The following is a 15,159-nucleotide window of genomic DNA, read 5'->3' as shown; positions in this document are numbered from 1 at the left end:
TCCCCTTGGCTCTCACCTCATCCTCCTCAAGTTTTCCTGATTTGCTGCCAATGCAGCAGGAGTACTGGTTCATCATGGAGAACATCTTGCCGTAACGCGAGCGGATGTCTGCACACTAAATGAACGCGCAGCAATGTTACATCAACCAACAGCTCGTTTCATCTGAGTACGGTACAGAACAGAAAACCTGGTCCTTGTTATTTATTTAATGTTTTGCATAGGGAGTTCATTTTCTGGTGAATACTGGGAAGTTTATAACTCGGGTTAGCCTTGTCTACCATCAAAAAATGTCAAGCTAAGTTCCTCCAGGAAGTAAACATTTGGAGTACATGACACACATTAAAAACGACCAATGGGTTAAAACTGGAGCTACAATGTACTCATACACACCTCCTTCATGACCACTTCTGAGAGTGCTTCCTGTTGTCGTAAGAGCAGTGGTTTGTGATGGAAGTTCTCCACAGCAGCACGAAAAGACTGCAGCTCTGTCTCATACTCCTTGTACAATGATACAATGGTTTAAGTCAATGCACAGAAATGTTACACGAATGAACAGATAGTTTCATCTGAAAGAAGAGGATAGAACCATTTCTCTGGACACATCTCAGGCATTCGACACAGTCTGGTATCCTGGTTTGCTTGCTAGAATCTCTGCCTATGGCATTCAAGGCCACCTTCCTGACTAACTGCACTTACGCAGTCAAAACGTGGACATCAAATTAACCAACTCCTCCCATCGCCCAGTGGAGGTGCAAATTCCTCAAGACAGTATTTTGGGCCAAGTCTTGTTCCTCATCTATGTTAATGACCTTTCCATTACTCTGGAAAACCCTCTCTTCCTCTTTGCAGATGATTCCACATTGTGTCATGCAGTACCCCAATCCCTCTGCTATAGGCAGGCTGCTGCTGCTGCTGCTGCTGCTGCTGTGTCTCTCTCTGTGTCTGTCTCTGTCTCTGTCTCCCCCTCCCTCCTCGATGAATGCTTCAATCCTGGGAACATCTCAGTCTCACCCAATTGCTGTAAAATGATCGTTCAATAAACCCCCTATTTCCTTGGACATCCACTGGAAGATGTTCAGTATCTTGAATTTCTAGGCCTTACAATGAGACATGAGGTTTCCTGGGACAATCACATAGCAAAGCTGGCCTCCAAAGCCAGCCACAGACTGAGCATTCCCCATTGATTTGAGTCCTTCCTTGGAAAATCAGAATCAGCAACTAACAGTCTACAAGGTATTTGTCCGTAGCTCAACGGAGTACCACTCCTCGCTTTTGGGTTGGTGCCCCAGCATCACATCTGTTTCTCCTTTATTCTGTGGAATATAAAGCTCTCAAATTTATTGGAATATCCCATGATGAAGCCGAAGCATGAGGTCTGTTGCTCTCACATTTCAGGCAGGTCGGTGCGGTCTCTCTGTTTTCTACACTTGATTCTCCAAATCATTCATTCCCTCTGCACTCTCAGTCCTCTAGTCCTCCCCTTCAACTCCAGGAAGTACCCATTCTTCCAGTAACCCCCTCCTGATTAAACTTCCAAAATTCAGGCTGACTGCACAACTCAACTCTAATTCCTCATTCTGCCATCTACGGAACCACCTTCCAGAGACTGTTTTGTGGCACTCTCCCCTCCAGGAATTGAAGCCAGCAGTGTACCGCCACCTCTTGTCATCTCCAAATCTGACCCATAAATATTTTTTTCCCCCATTGACCTTTCCCAACTCAACCATTTTACTTGATAGTTTCAATGTTTTCTCCCCTCCTCCCTCTCCTTTGTTCATTCCCTTGGCGTTTGTCCCACTGTCAGTTCTACCTTGCTCTTCCAACAAAGAAAAAGATATGTAAAGAATAAAAAAGGCATAATTCATGAAGATTATATCCAGTTCATACAACATAGAAAAAAATATACATGACAGGCTAAAGCACAACAACCCAATGCAATTGTCCAACACAGTAATTGATGTATGTCGTATATGACAGCATGCTTCATGTTGTACGTGTTAACATGTTATTTATGTGTTCAATGTGTGGTTGCCATGCAAGTCAAAGAGAACTACAATGAAGCCTGGTATTAGCTTAACGGTTAAGGTGGTTGGCTTAAGATGTTAGCGTCTTCAGTTTGAGCCCTGGTCCGCCATTGAATTAACACCAGGTGGGGTCGACTCAGACTTTCATCCTTCTGAGATTGGCAAAATGCGTACCAGTGTACTGGTAATAGGGCCATTGCATCAGTGGCACAGCCGCACCGCCAGAAAATAACACAACCTGCAGCTACAGGCTGCACATGATAGCTTGCGAATACTACAATTTGTCGACAGTGAGTACATCGACTGCACTTTGTGATACAAAGCACCTTTGCTGCATCTCCACAAATTTCTGCATAGTGCTGGCATTCTTCCACCTTGGCTCTGTTCTTCTCAAGTTCTGACAGCAAGGCCTGAGGACAATATAGAAGACTATCAAGCGAGTGCGGTGATGGGATGAAATCAAATCTATACGACATAAATAATTGTTTAAAAGAAACGTATGGTAGCTTCCCAAGTAACAGAATCAACTTTTCATTGAAATAAACTCTGAAAAATTGTAATAATTTGGGAAACGTGAGTACGAATAAAATGTCAATAGAGAACGAGAGTACAATTCCCGTGTGGGCTATCCTACCCAACTGTCCTCACCTGGTCCCTGTATGCCCCATTTGTGCACCACACCGTCCAGTCCCTCTTACCGTACATACGTATGTAATAAATACAAGGCCACTAAAGGCCAAAGGCTGCTTTTAACCAAACTTGGGAACACTTTTTGCTTCAAGTCTACATGCATCGTTTTCATGTGAAAGCTTATGTGATAATAAAATTAGTGTTAAATAAATGTTAAAGAGCAGAGGGAATAAAATCTTGTAAATATTTTCAGGTGTGTGTGTGTGTGTGTGTGTGTGTGTGTGTGTGTGTGTGTGTGTGTGTGTGTGTGTGTGTGTGTGTGTGTGTGTGTGTGTGTGTGTGTGTGTGTGTGTGTGTGTGTGTTTTGGCTTGTACACAATTATTTTACAGCCGAATAGTAGCACCTTGAGGTCCCAACTTTTTGGTGTCGGTACTTCAAAATCTGGGCAAGGTTTTACGCTATCGCACGTTGGCCTTGACGTCTGTTTTGAGGCCACCATTAAATAATCCAAAAAGAGGTTTTGAGGCCATCATAATCATTATACTTTTATATAACCACCAAGTTAAATTTGATTTTTGAAAGCTATTAGTTGACACAACCTGCTTGATGGCAAGGCTATCAACATACAATCATAAATGTTGTGGGTAGTGAAGTCAACTAACCTTCTGCTGAGTGAGCTGAACTGCCAAAGATTTGCTATCAGGAGCAGGTGCTGCTTGGATGCGTTGTTGATGTCCAGCAGCTTGTGCTAACCACTCGATTAACCAGCCATAGCTCTGACGGTATGGGCGGAGCAGGCGACAAAGCCGTTCCACCTCGCGTAACCTGCATGCCGCAGTTACGAAACACTAATCATGTGCATAAGCCTCTGAAAAGCATCCATCCCAAGATAAGAGTGTGTACTCCTCCATTCTGAATGGTAATTTTGGTACTTTTCACCACCGTCAATATAAAGTTATGGCACCTTTCCATAGAAGCTGATGTACTGTGTTTCCCCCTCATTTAACTGGGATTCTGAACCTCGACAAAGATAATCCCATATATAATGAGGACATGATAGCCAGCTTTAACTAATGTCAAGTGTATTGTTGAAAAGCAGAGGTTAGTTTTCTGTGACTGTTCAGCACATTGAAAATGTCACTCGATCATGTCACCATTCACATCCCAAATAAAGCAAAATACCTGCTTATGACAATCAAGAAACAAAAGACAAGCTTCCGCAGTGTATCATAGATCATATGCCTAGAAGTTAAACTGAAAACAAACTTTTAAATAATGTAGCAATAAAGTACATTTTAAATATGCCACCATCTTTCTCACGATAAAAGTGACAAATCCTGAAATTACATGGGAAGCAAAGTCGAACCTATTTGCAAATTGATTTCATGGAAAGAGCAGATATTGGTTTCAGTGCAATGCCTCGCACAATTATGGTTAGCAGTTCTTCAAATGAAAGGTGAGAAAACCGATGCAAACTTGCATCTGCTCCAAAAAGATGAGCAAATGGTCCAAGTTTGATGAGTTCAGAAAGCAAGCTCATTGCCATTTCATTTCACCGAGGCCAGAGGTGACCACTTCAGGTCAGAGGTGGTCATTTGATGAGCGGTTTGTTATGAAGAAACTCAGCTGAGAATAGCCCATGATATTTTCACAAAAAAAAAAAATAATAATAAAAAAGCAAATTTGTATCGATATCCAACATACAGCGCAACATCATTTTGGTAAATTGATAGTCATTCTGAAACAACCATGTACCCTTGTTAATTTTTGTTGCTCGTTTGTGCCAACATCTTAAATGATGTTCTACATTGACAAACATGATATTGCACGACTTTAGTCAGTCTCATTTTCATTCCTCTGTTGAAAAATATCACTCCACAATGTGCATTTGTTCAGGTTTTTCTTGGCCCTGCATGTGTAGGGTTACACGCACGCACGCACGCACACACACAGAGTGCACACAGTTCTGTCCGAATAAGTCCATAACATTTTGAGATATCCTGTTCACAGATAAACAAACAAGAAAAAGACGTCGTGCAGTGCATGATACTTGCAAAATCCACCCCCCTCTCCAAAAGGTTGCCATGGATACATAAAATTGTCCATTTCATTGAGATTAAAAATAACTTTTAATCAAAGCTCAAGTCAATCGGATGAAAATTGATTATTTTTCAGATTGAAATTGATGATTTTAGAAGTTTGACCTTGAGTTGACCTTTGACCTTTTGATCTCAAAAAGCGTTGGTTTCCCAATTCAGTGATGCAACATGCTATTGCTGTTTAATTTTCAAGTCAATCGGATAAAAAAAAAAGACGCTTTTAGAAATCTGACCTCAAGATGATTTTTGACTTCAAAAATCAATAGGCTTCTCAGTTGAGGCTACCTCCACAGTTTGGTAAAGTTCCATGACGATCGGTTTAGAATTGTGACCTGTAGGTGCTAGAAAGACAGACAGATAGAAGAACAAAATCGACTGACCAATATACTTGTAAAATCTTCGATTTTGCAAGTAACAAACCAGGCTGAACAGTTACATTTTGTCTCCCATTAATAGGGTGGATGTGGATGTGGATGTACCCTTGTTGTACCTGAACCAAAATCTAATCGGCCTATTCTCGTCACCTACCCAACTCATATACCAAGTTTTGTCAAAACTCGTCCACAATGGTTTGATAGATCATGTGATATATCATTTTTGGCACTATCTCTCAATGGTGAAGAATCACTTAAAAAATTTTTTTAAACTTCTCGTATCTGGATCCAGATCTTCACCAACATCGAACCATTTCACCCTTGGCAAACACCCAACATGTCCACCAAGGTTCATCCGAATCCGTACACAGCTTTTTGAGATATCGTGCTATATATAGTTTTTGGCCCAATCTCTCAATGGCGAAGAATCACTTTTTAAAATTCTAGTAGCCGGATCCGGGTCTTCACCAAAATCGAATCAGTTCGGCCTTGTCATACACCCATCCCCAACACCAAATTTCCTCTAAATCTGTGCACAACTTTTTGAGATATCCTGCTCACAGTCAAACAGACAGACATGAAAACATAACCGCTATCCATCCATCTTGCGTGGCAGAGGTAACAAGCTACCAAAAGAAGCAAACTATTTATTGGCAAGAAAATTAAAATAAAAAACAACAGAGGATACAAGATTTAAAAAAAAAATAAAAATAAAAATGATGAAATTCAAAAGCAAGTAAAAGTAGAGAAAAAGGATGAAAGAAAGAATTGTTATCCCACCAGTAATCATCAACGACCACCACGCATAAAACAAAGTGAACTGGAGTGAAGTCGCTGGCGTGCCAATCACAAATCACCAAGCTTCCCAAGTAAAGCAGAGTTGAAAGATGGCAAAAAGTTCCACCAGGAATGACCCAATATCAAATTTGGAATTAACTTTTTGGGGGGGTTTTTTTCCATCGTTTTGACCACAAGTCCCCACCCCCAGGGCATGAACATGGGTGTCATGTCCAAAAAACTCATTACGTATTTCATGTGTCCCCCCAATGTTGATTGCATAATGCAAGGTTTCATCAAAAAAAGTTTTCTAAATGTGCCCGTTATTGCATTTTTCTGTATTTGATCTGTTGACCACACCCAAGGGAGCGGCGCTAAATATTATACTGCTCTTGCACCCTCTCGCCATGTGGCGATCATAACTACGAAGTTTGTACAACCGTTTAGGAGGAGATAGCGTGACGACGGAGACAGACAGAAAAAGCCGATTACGATATCACCCCGGTTTAGTTTTTCCAAGCCAGACAGAGAAACGCACCGGATATATGCACAAGAGGCTGTGAAGACACAAGCTTGCACCACATCATCTCCGCGGAGCTGCACAGACACTGACCTGAAGCGAAGTTGGTCCAAAGCTTGTTGCCAGCGTTCGGCTAGCAGGCCAGCCCCCTTACCGAACGCATATGCATCCGAACAGTTGACACCAAGTGATTGGAGGCGTCTCGCCGAAGTCTCCGCCAGTTGAGCCTCTTCTAAAGAACGACGAAGTGCTCTCCGTTTTTGCTCCATCTCAGAAAGCCATTGCTGCAGAAAGGTTTAGAGTTCCATTTGGTAAAAATGGTTCGACTTCAAGTTGCGACATTCATCCAATGAGGAAATGTACTTGGACTCGTAAAAGCAAGTTTCGTTCTACTATAATCCGTGAAAAGATTATGCAGAAATTTTTTTATCAACAAGAAACCCTTGTGCCCAAATAGAGTCTCCACGAGAAACAAAATGTTGAAATGCATCATCACGAAGGGAACAAAAGTAAAAGCTCGGCCAGTGCAAACCAACACAAGTTATTTTGTTTCAAAACCAATTACAGCAGGAGGATAATCGATTCTTCAAGAGCTAGTCAGGTGCACCTGCCAGGTATCGACAAGATTGATCTCAATTTCAGTGCGTGTCAAGAAGCTTGCACTTTGTCAACCACCCAAGGCAAATTAGTGCTTCTCTGACTGCACCTGGGCTTCCAGACCGCCCTGCACCGATAGGTGACCATCCATTGGGACCATACTTTGTGCAGAGCGTTGGTGCCGCCAAAGCAGTCTCCTTGGCTATTGGACACAATCTTGGACGGGTCGCCACTCCGACACAGTATACCAGCGTGCTGGCACTCATTTTGCCGACCTCGGAAGGATGACAGGCAGAGTCAAACCTACCTGGTATTATTTAAACAGCCGAGTGGGATTTGAAGTCAGGATCCTAAGATTCCAAGCCCACCACCCTAACCATAAAGCCAACACCAGACATATCGATAGGTGACCGATAATCGATAAACCTGGCTCGTAAGCCGATGACCATGTCACTGACCATGTCGATGAATGTTCAACATTTCACAAACAGCATTTGCTTCAGATGAACTTTTTTGCCACGGAAGCCTGTTCAATCCATACAAGCGGTGAGGACTTACTCAAGTTGAAGAGCTTATAAACACTAATGTTTACATCCGCAATGACAAGGTGCATATAGGAACTAGAACCCTCACACAAATCAACGAAGGACAACACAATCATACGTTGAAAAATAAATTCTGCAAAAGAAAAAAAAAATCTTTAAAAGAAACTTCACAACCAAAGTTTATTAATTAAAACCACAAAGCCAAAAGTACTCTGCCATCTAGTGCATAGGATCTATACATACCAAGCAATCAGACAAACCTTGAGCAGTGCAATATATGAATGAAGCCCAGCAGTGTGCGAGGGTGCACTGATACTGTCCGCAAGTCGCCCTTCGTACAGAAGTACCAAGGCCTCCACATCGGTCACACTTCGCACCAAGGAGTCCACAGCTCGAAGACTGAATTCAATCATTCACCACAAGAGCATTGCAAAGGTGGTGTACAAAAGGAAGACGGAATCTTGTTTTATTTAACACACTTTTTAAAAGGTATCATTTGTGCGACTGCATCTCATACAAACTTATCAAACGAGCAAAAGTAAATACATAAAATGTATTTTGTGCGCTCACTGATCATGGCAAGACGCGGCGAGCCGCCGCACATGATTCAGTCGCTGCTGCAGATTGCAAATGTTAGACTGGTTGCTGGCGTGGTTAGCTGTGTGGTTAGCCACAGAGCCACACGAGTGGTTTTCCATGCACCGTGTACACTGCTGTGCAAAGGCTGCAACTTGCATCTGCATTTCGCCGAGGTCGCTGTGCAGCTTCTGAGAAAGGCAATCGTTCGGAACGGAACACGATGATGAATGTAGCTCCCGCAGAATGACACAAGGGATTGGCATAAATTACAAAAAAAAATAAAATAAAAAAAATTCAAATTGCAACAATTAAATTAAGGTTGAGAGTACTGAGAGTAGAGAAGAGGAGAGTTAAGACCGTAATAAGGCTGGAGTTGTTCACTCAGAGAGTAGTTAATGCATGGAATGGTCTCCCCGAGCAAGGTGATGGCAGCAGAAACAGTAGATAAGTTTAAATTGGAATTGGATAGGTGCCTGGAAGTATTGGGGATAGAGGGGTATCAGGATGTTGGCAAGACTTTTAGGTAGCTTGAGTATGGATGGGTGATTGTGTGCATTTGTGGAGAGGTGTCTGTGAGCATCTCATCAAGGGGTGGTGTGGGGTTGTTGATGGGTTGGATTGACTACAACCTCAAAAACAAATGGTACAAGCCAGCATTTTAAGCTTCAGCCTTGACAGAGACAGACCTGATACAAGGCGAGACGTTCCTCGCTATGTCCAACTGGGTTGTGGTCTCTGAGTGGTAACTGGACCAGTTCTACAAGATGTTCCTCCAGGCGAGTGACCTGCCGTGCCAGTTCAGTGTGCGTGTCGTGCCCTGCCATACGGGCACAAGGATGGCATGCTGGCACAGCCACGTGAACACACAAGGATAGCACATGTTGGACTTTGCGCGCTTCGACTTGAAACATCACAGGCAATGTGCTCAGTCAAGACAAATATACAACCATGTCGAGATGAGGTTCTTACACCCAATGAGTTCAAGTAGCACCATAATTCCCCCACCCTCATATAATTACACAATGATAGAATTGTTAATCTGCAAGTACCTGTTCGTGTCATGTGGGCATCTGGCGTGCAGATCCCTGGTTGTGGGGTCGCCGTTACAAGAAATGCAGGAGATCCCGAGCACGCACTCTGTTCTTCATGTCGCCTGTGCAAGCCATCACCAAACTCCATGCACTGGGCGTACTCCTGCCGCACCTGAGCAAGCTCGGCGTTTGTGAACAGACGTGACTCTTGGCTTGTGGTAATAAAGGTCTCGTAGCAACGATCCATTGTTGCAATCAAACGCTCATACTTACTGGAGCATGGGGGCTGCGGAGGTGGAAAACGCCAAGTTAGGTCCTCACCTGGAGCCAACCTGATCGGGACTTTATAAAGACAAGACATGGCTGCTTCCACAGGAATTAATGGAAAGTTCACAAATCGTTTTTTTTTCTTTCTTTCTTCTGTTTAAGGGTGGATCTTTTATCCACACATAAGAATATAAATGAAACTTTTTGTTGTTTGACTGAGCAAATCTTGGCCATTAAGAGGTTGGAGTTTAGTTTCCTTAAAAAGGATTTGTCCCGTCTCCTTTTGGACCTTGAGAAAAGCAAGTGCAGACATCCAACATGTAAAGTGATTGACCAACAAAGTTATCCACAATCTTCGATGTTATCCACATATGACGCATGCAAGAAGAATGTTGGAATAACAGACCACCCTAGATATCTTAGAAATTTCCCATCCTGCCCCTACCTTAACTTCCCTCTACTTCATCTTGCCTATCTTCCAATACCATACTGTACTCCTTTCCTTCTTTTTTCTCAACTAACCATTCCTCCACCCACAACCCCTTGCATATCAAATGTGCAATATGTAGATGCCCCCTCTAGTAGCATATGGAGGTGGAGGAAGATGATCTAGACCTCCTGCACAAAAAGATCGTGTTTGTGCAGTTGACAAGCCAGTTACTACCTGTTGGAGACTCCAGGAGCGGATTATCTCCATGTCACGAAGCAAACAGCGCCAAGAAAGTACACATCGTAAACAAAGGATCACGTGGAACCACAGCGACGTGACAGCATCATACAGATGCTCGATCCTAGGCACAAAAACAGCCTTTACACAGACACCAGTGGCAATGCAATGCAACCAAATACAGACAAAATAAAAGCAAATTCTGTCCATTTAGCTTGTGGAGTAGGCTCAAGAACACCAAACATCTTCAGAGAAGGCTCCATGTACAGATCAATGGTTAAAAACTCAACTGTTTAGTATGGAACCTTGGATTGAGAAGGAAGTGAAACAGCATGGCACCTGTTGGCAAAGTCGAGTGCTTCTTTGTTTAGTGGAGGAATGATGAAACAGATGGACAAAGGGTTGATGGTGCAACCTCCAGGCCCCACAACCCGCCATTTAATACGCTGAGAGTTGTCTTTCAGGATACAATGGTCATCTCGCTGGAGGGTAACCTGAAGATAGCAGTCAACGATGGATATCGACAATGGTGGGTGGGAGAGGGGAAAGGGCAAATCCCACACCTCAGAAACAATCGAGGCTAAATCTTAAGGTGATCTTTCAAGTCAGTAGGACATCCCATACCTCATCAGTCTTGAACTCACAGAGGGTGATGATGGGCAGGCTTTCCTGCACTGGGTGTGCCAGACTTCGAGGTTTAAGCTGCACCACATGCTTTGCCCGACTTGCAAGGTTCAAAACGGTGCGTTTGTACTCCACAAACTTCTCTTTCTCAGCCTGACAGTGAAAGAAAGAAAAAAAAAAATCTCCCATAATCTCAAAGCAGTGGTTCTTAACATGGGGTGCATGTACCCCCTCGAGTGTGAAATGTCATTTCTAAGGGTGTGAAGCATGCCATATTGGTAGTTTTGCTGCGAAAATAAAGGAATACTAAGAATATAATTCTAAATATTTAAGTGTGAGGACGGTCCTAAATTATTGATTTTTTTTGACAGAGGTACGAGAAAACAATTCTGAGAATCAAAGGGGTTCGGGGCACCAAAAAAAGATAGAGCCACTGCTCTAAAGTAATGACTATGTGGCATAATGGTTGGAGCATCGCCGCTCGGAATCTGGGAGGTCAGTGGTTAAAACACCAGCTGAGTCATAACAAAAAACAACAACTCTAAAATTAGTGTGTTCTGCTTCCTTGCTTGATGGTAAGCATGTAAAAAGGATAGAACACAGAAAAAACAACCATAGCTTGGTAATCATTGCACAGGCTTGATGAGCCAAATAGAACTCCTGCATTGAAGTTCCTTGTTAGGGAAATCGTTTTTCTAAAGCATCTTATTCTCCACCCCTCAATTTATCATTCATCCTACACACATCTAATCCCTTAATGATCTCTATCTCTAACCATACTCTTCTTCACAGAGCATCAGTGCACTCCCTGGAGCAAGGGTTATACTGGGTGGTTTGCCAGTATGACCCTTGCCTTAGGGTGGGAATTTAGAGTTTGGCCATGGTGGCGGCGACAGCTAGCCTACTCTTCACGTAGGACACGGTGGGGTCTTTAACGGCCACAAACTAATGCCGGCAGATGGGACGGACGCCAAGTTTAATGTGCATCAGGCACATGCACTGATGAATCTCCCTGCCTGTTGTTGTTGTGACTGTTATTTTTTTCGTATGCTGCCTGTGGCTGCTGGTTGAATCGTTTTTCTGGAAGTGCAACCATGTCACTGATGCATTGCCCTTGTTACCAGTAAGCTAGTACTCATTTTGCCAGCCTCGGAAGGATGAAAGGCTGAGTTAACTCACCTGGTGTTATTCCAACGGCACAACAGGGGCTCAAACTCAAGACCCTAAGATCTTAGGCCAGCCACCTTAACCATCAAGCCAACACGAGGATTATCCTGACTGTATAACACAAGGATGATACTTTATAGCTGGATCGAGATTCAAACCCAGACTAGACAGCTTGTAGGTGAGTGTATGCCCCTCTGCATCTCGGGCCCGAGGCCATCCTGCATATAAATTACTTACATTCTCTCGACTAATCCCATTCTTAGCATTAACCGAATCCATCTTCTACATCCTTTTTCCATTTCATATCTTGGCAAGGAATATGGTCAGAGAACAAGCATACATTGGCCTACTTTGTTTTTCATAATGACACCCAAGGATAACATTCAAAAACTAAATTACACAACAACTGGTTTTTGGTATCCATCCAAAACTAGAAGTGCTTTGAAATGCAGTGCCCCTTCCTGTCACGGCACAAGGATGGCAATTTTAGTCCGATTTGACTTTACAGGGAACAGATCTATGACAGACAGCACAGAGGAGAGCACATGACAAACCGAGCTACCTTGTCGTCCCTCAACCTACAGCGCCCAGCCCACCATGAAAGTCTTCCATCCAAGCACAAACCAATGTAACAGCCAAAACCCTTCATCTTGCCTACTTTATACCATCCTTAGTCTGGAGTAGCATGCATTAAACCCCAGGTAGATGCTGCACCAGGAAATTTTATACCTTGGTGTATTGTCCAGGATATACAGCATGGACAAAAATGTCAGGGATATAAAGACACCAAGAGTGAGAATTACTTTGCAATACATGTCCCCTTCCAGTCCCAATGAATGTACAGGAGATAAAAATTTGTTTGCATTTAACGCACGCTCGAGCTGATACCGGAACAAAAATGAAGAAGATGCAACTCGAGTCCAGTGTTTGGGTCCATTCGGCAAGATAAAAGGACATATCTGGGGCTTGTGAATGTTCAGGGTAAGTTTAAAATGAAGACATTTCATACTCTGGGAGATGTGATGGCTGTTAAAAATAGTGTATTATTTGTTTGGTTGTGGAAAATATTAAATTATCCAAGATTTTTGCATCTATTGCTAAAAGGAGAAGTATCCAGCCATCTGCATATGTGTGTGATTGTATATATATATATGTATATATATATATATATATATATATATATATATATATATATATATATATATATATATATATATATTGTTGCGGATCCGGGATGGCGGGAATCTGACCCGGTCCCTGGTGCCACACTCACCACCGCCACCTCCGGGAGTCTATAACGCCAGCTGGCTCGGCACAGGCCTTGGGTCACACATCTTCAATCGCGATACCAACGTAATCCTGTACCTTACCAGTTGGGGAGATAGAACCCTGGTTACAGACTGGCTTTGTCAGTGATCGAGCGGAGTCCACCAGTCTGTAACCATTTTGGTCTTGTATGCCAATCGAACGGATCGTTCCTCGATGCGACACGCATTAATCCATAGCGGCAACTTCATCAGAATTAACCAGATTTATTGGGGACATCAGGGATCACAGCACAAGCAATAACACGACAGTGGTTTTATTAACAATCAACCCGTTCTTAACTAGGGAACCACAGCTAAAAGGTTTCGATGGGATTACTACAAAATATGCCTTATACAACACGTGCAAACAAACATGCATGCAGGACAAGACAGAGTACTTGGTGATGGCTCATGGACGAGAGGACCGTGTCCCAAAAGCACGAAGGTCGCTCGTAAAAACCAGCGGGTTTCCACGGGTTCGAACTCCCGCTCGAACGTGCCGCACAGCAAGAAATGGCGGCGCAGCACTCCAGCTCCCACCCTAGTCACCGCGTGCGCGGTTCTCCTCAGCGCGCTCCGGCTCCGCGCCACGTCGACGATGCGAGATCGCCGATCTCTCTCCAGGGTTCAGCACACGAATCCCGGCCTGGCCTGTTCTCCATACAAGGTCCAAGTCGAGGTCCGAGTTCCACAGGCGGATTGCAACATGTCGAGCCGTGAGGTGAGCAAGGACCGTCAGATGCTCCGGCGTATCCTCTCCGGCCTTCCCGCCTCGAAGCCCGACTCCCGCTTCATCCCCTCAGTTCCTCTCTCGGTCGAATCACCGACGTGCAGGTCGGTTCAGCGTCTCTCCCGGCAGACCCAACACGGTGCCTTCTTCGTTCGCTCGCCTCCAAGCGACTCCGAGCACGCCTCGAGAACCCGGCCGTTCCTCACACACAGAACTCCTTTCGTCCCCTTTTCTTTTCTCCTTCGAGTCGTGAGGTGAATCGATGTGCAGGTTCCGCTTTCTCCGCCGGCCGATTCACCACTGCCTTTTTATTTTCTCTCTCGCCTCGACTCCTGAGCTCCTTCGACACGTCTGTCTCGGCGACTCCCTGACCAAAGGCTCCTCCCCTCACGTCACTTCCTGTCCAGGCCACACCCCTCGCTCTTGGCCACTCCCCTCAGCCGACTGGGAGGGGCCTATTCCGGAATGAGGAAGGAATAATAACGCTCTCTCGTTTCACCGCCATAGCACGAACACAAAAACAGTCTGTTACACCTCCCGACACACACATATCGTCCCTTATACCACACAACCTATCCATACATGAATTTAATGGGGGAACTGAGCTAATTCTACATTTAGTATCTCCGTAACGGCCATTTCCGTAAAAAAAAAAAAATATATATATATATATATATATATATATATATATATATATTAGCAAGGTATGCTTACACATTGTAAGCAATAATTAACCATACTTCCCCATAGTCTTGGGTCTCTCACCTGGATTTTTGTTTACATTTTCATTAATTGGTACACTACATTGCCAAAAGTACGTGGACACCCCTTCTAATTAGTGGATTTGGCTATTTTTGCCACACCCATTGGTGACAGGTGTATAAAATCGAGCACACAGCCATGCAATCTCCACAGACAAACATTGGCAGGAGATTGGGCCCGACTGAAGAGCTCAGTGACTTTCAACGTGGCAGTCATAGGATGCCACCTTTCCAACAGCTTAGTTCATCAAATTTCTGCCCCGCGAGAGCTGCCCCCGTCAACTGTAACTACTGTTAATGTGAAATGGAAACATCTCGGAGCAACAAAACAGCTCAGCCGCAAAGTGGTAAACCACACAAGCTCACAGAACAGGACCGCTGAGTGCTGAAGCGTGGAGCACAGAAAAGTCAACTGTCGTTGGTTGCAACACTCGCTACCGAATTCCAAAATGACTCTGG

General features: G+C 43.8%; 1 protein-coding gene across 1 annotated transcript in view; it reads right to left on the bottom strand.

Moving 5' to 3' along the window:
* LOC147020084 (uncharacterized) overlaps positions 1–15,159 on the bottom strand; it is a 93,231-nt gene that overhangs the window by 60,710 nt on the left and 17,362 nt on the right. The window contains exons 9-20 of the mRNA XM_085895111.1: positions 10,736–10,888; positions 10,451–10,605; positions 10,109–10,235; positions 9,196–9,463; positions 8,833–8,990; positions 8,138–8,334; positions 7,828–7,966; positions 6,519–6,709; positions 3,318–3,480; positions 2,351–2,434; positions 391–498; positions 17–115 (exon numbers count right to left, since the gene is read on the bottom strand). Coding sequence (XP_085751237.1) covers positions 17–115; positions 391–498; positions 2,351–2,434; positions 3,318–3,480; positions 6,519–6,709; positions 7,828–7,966; positions 8,138–8,334; positions 8,833–8,990; positions 9,196–9,463; positions 10,109–10,235; positions 10,451–10,605; positions 10,736–10,888 — 1,842 coding nt within the window. The remainder of the gene's footprint in view (positions 1–16; positions 116–390; positions 499–2,350; positions 2,435–3,317; positions 3,481–6,518; positions 6,710–7,827; positions 7,967–8,137; positions 8,335–8,832; positions 8,991–9,195; positions 9,464–10,108; positions 10,236–10,450; positions 10,606–10,735; positions 10,889–15,159) is intronic.

The sequence above is a fragment of the Eptatretus burgeri genome, chromosome 9 (assembly GCF_056783735.1).
Source record: "Eptatretus burgeri isolate ZD-2024b chromosome 9, Ebu_testis_v1, whole genome shotgun sequence".
NCBI classification, from domain to species: Eukaryota; Metazoa; Chordata; class Myxini; order Myxiniformes; family Myxinidae; genus Eptatretus; species Eptatretus burgeri.
This window is presented reverse-complemented; position numbering and strand designations above follow the sequence as displayed.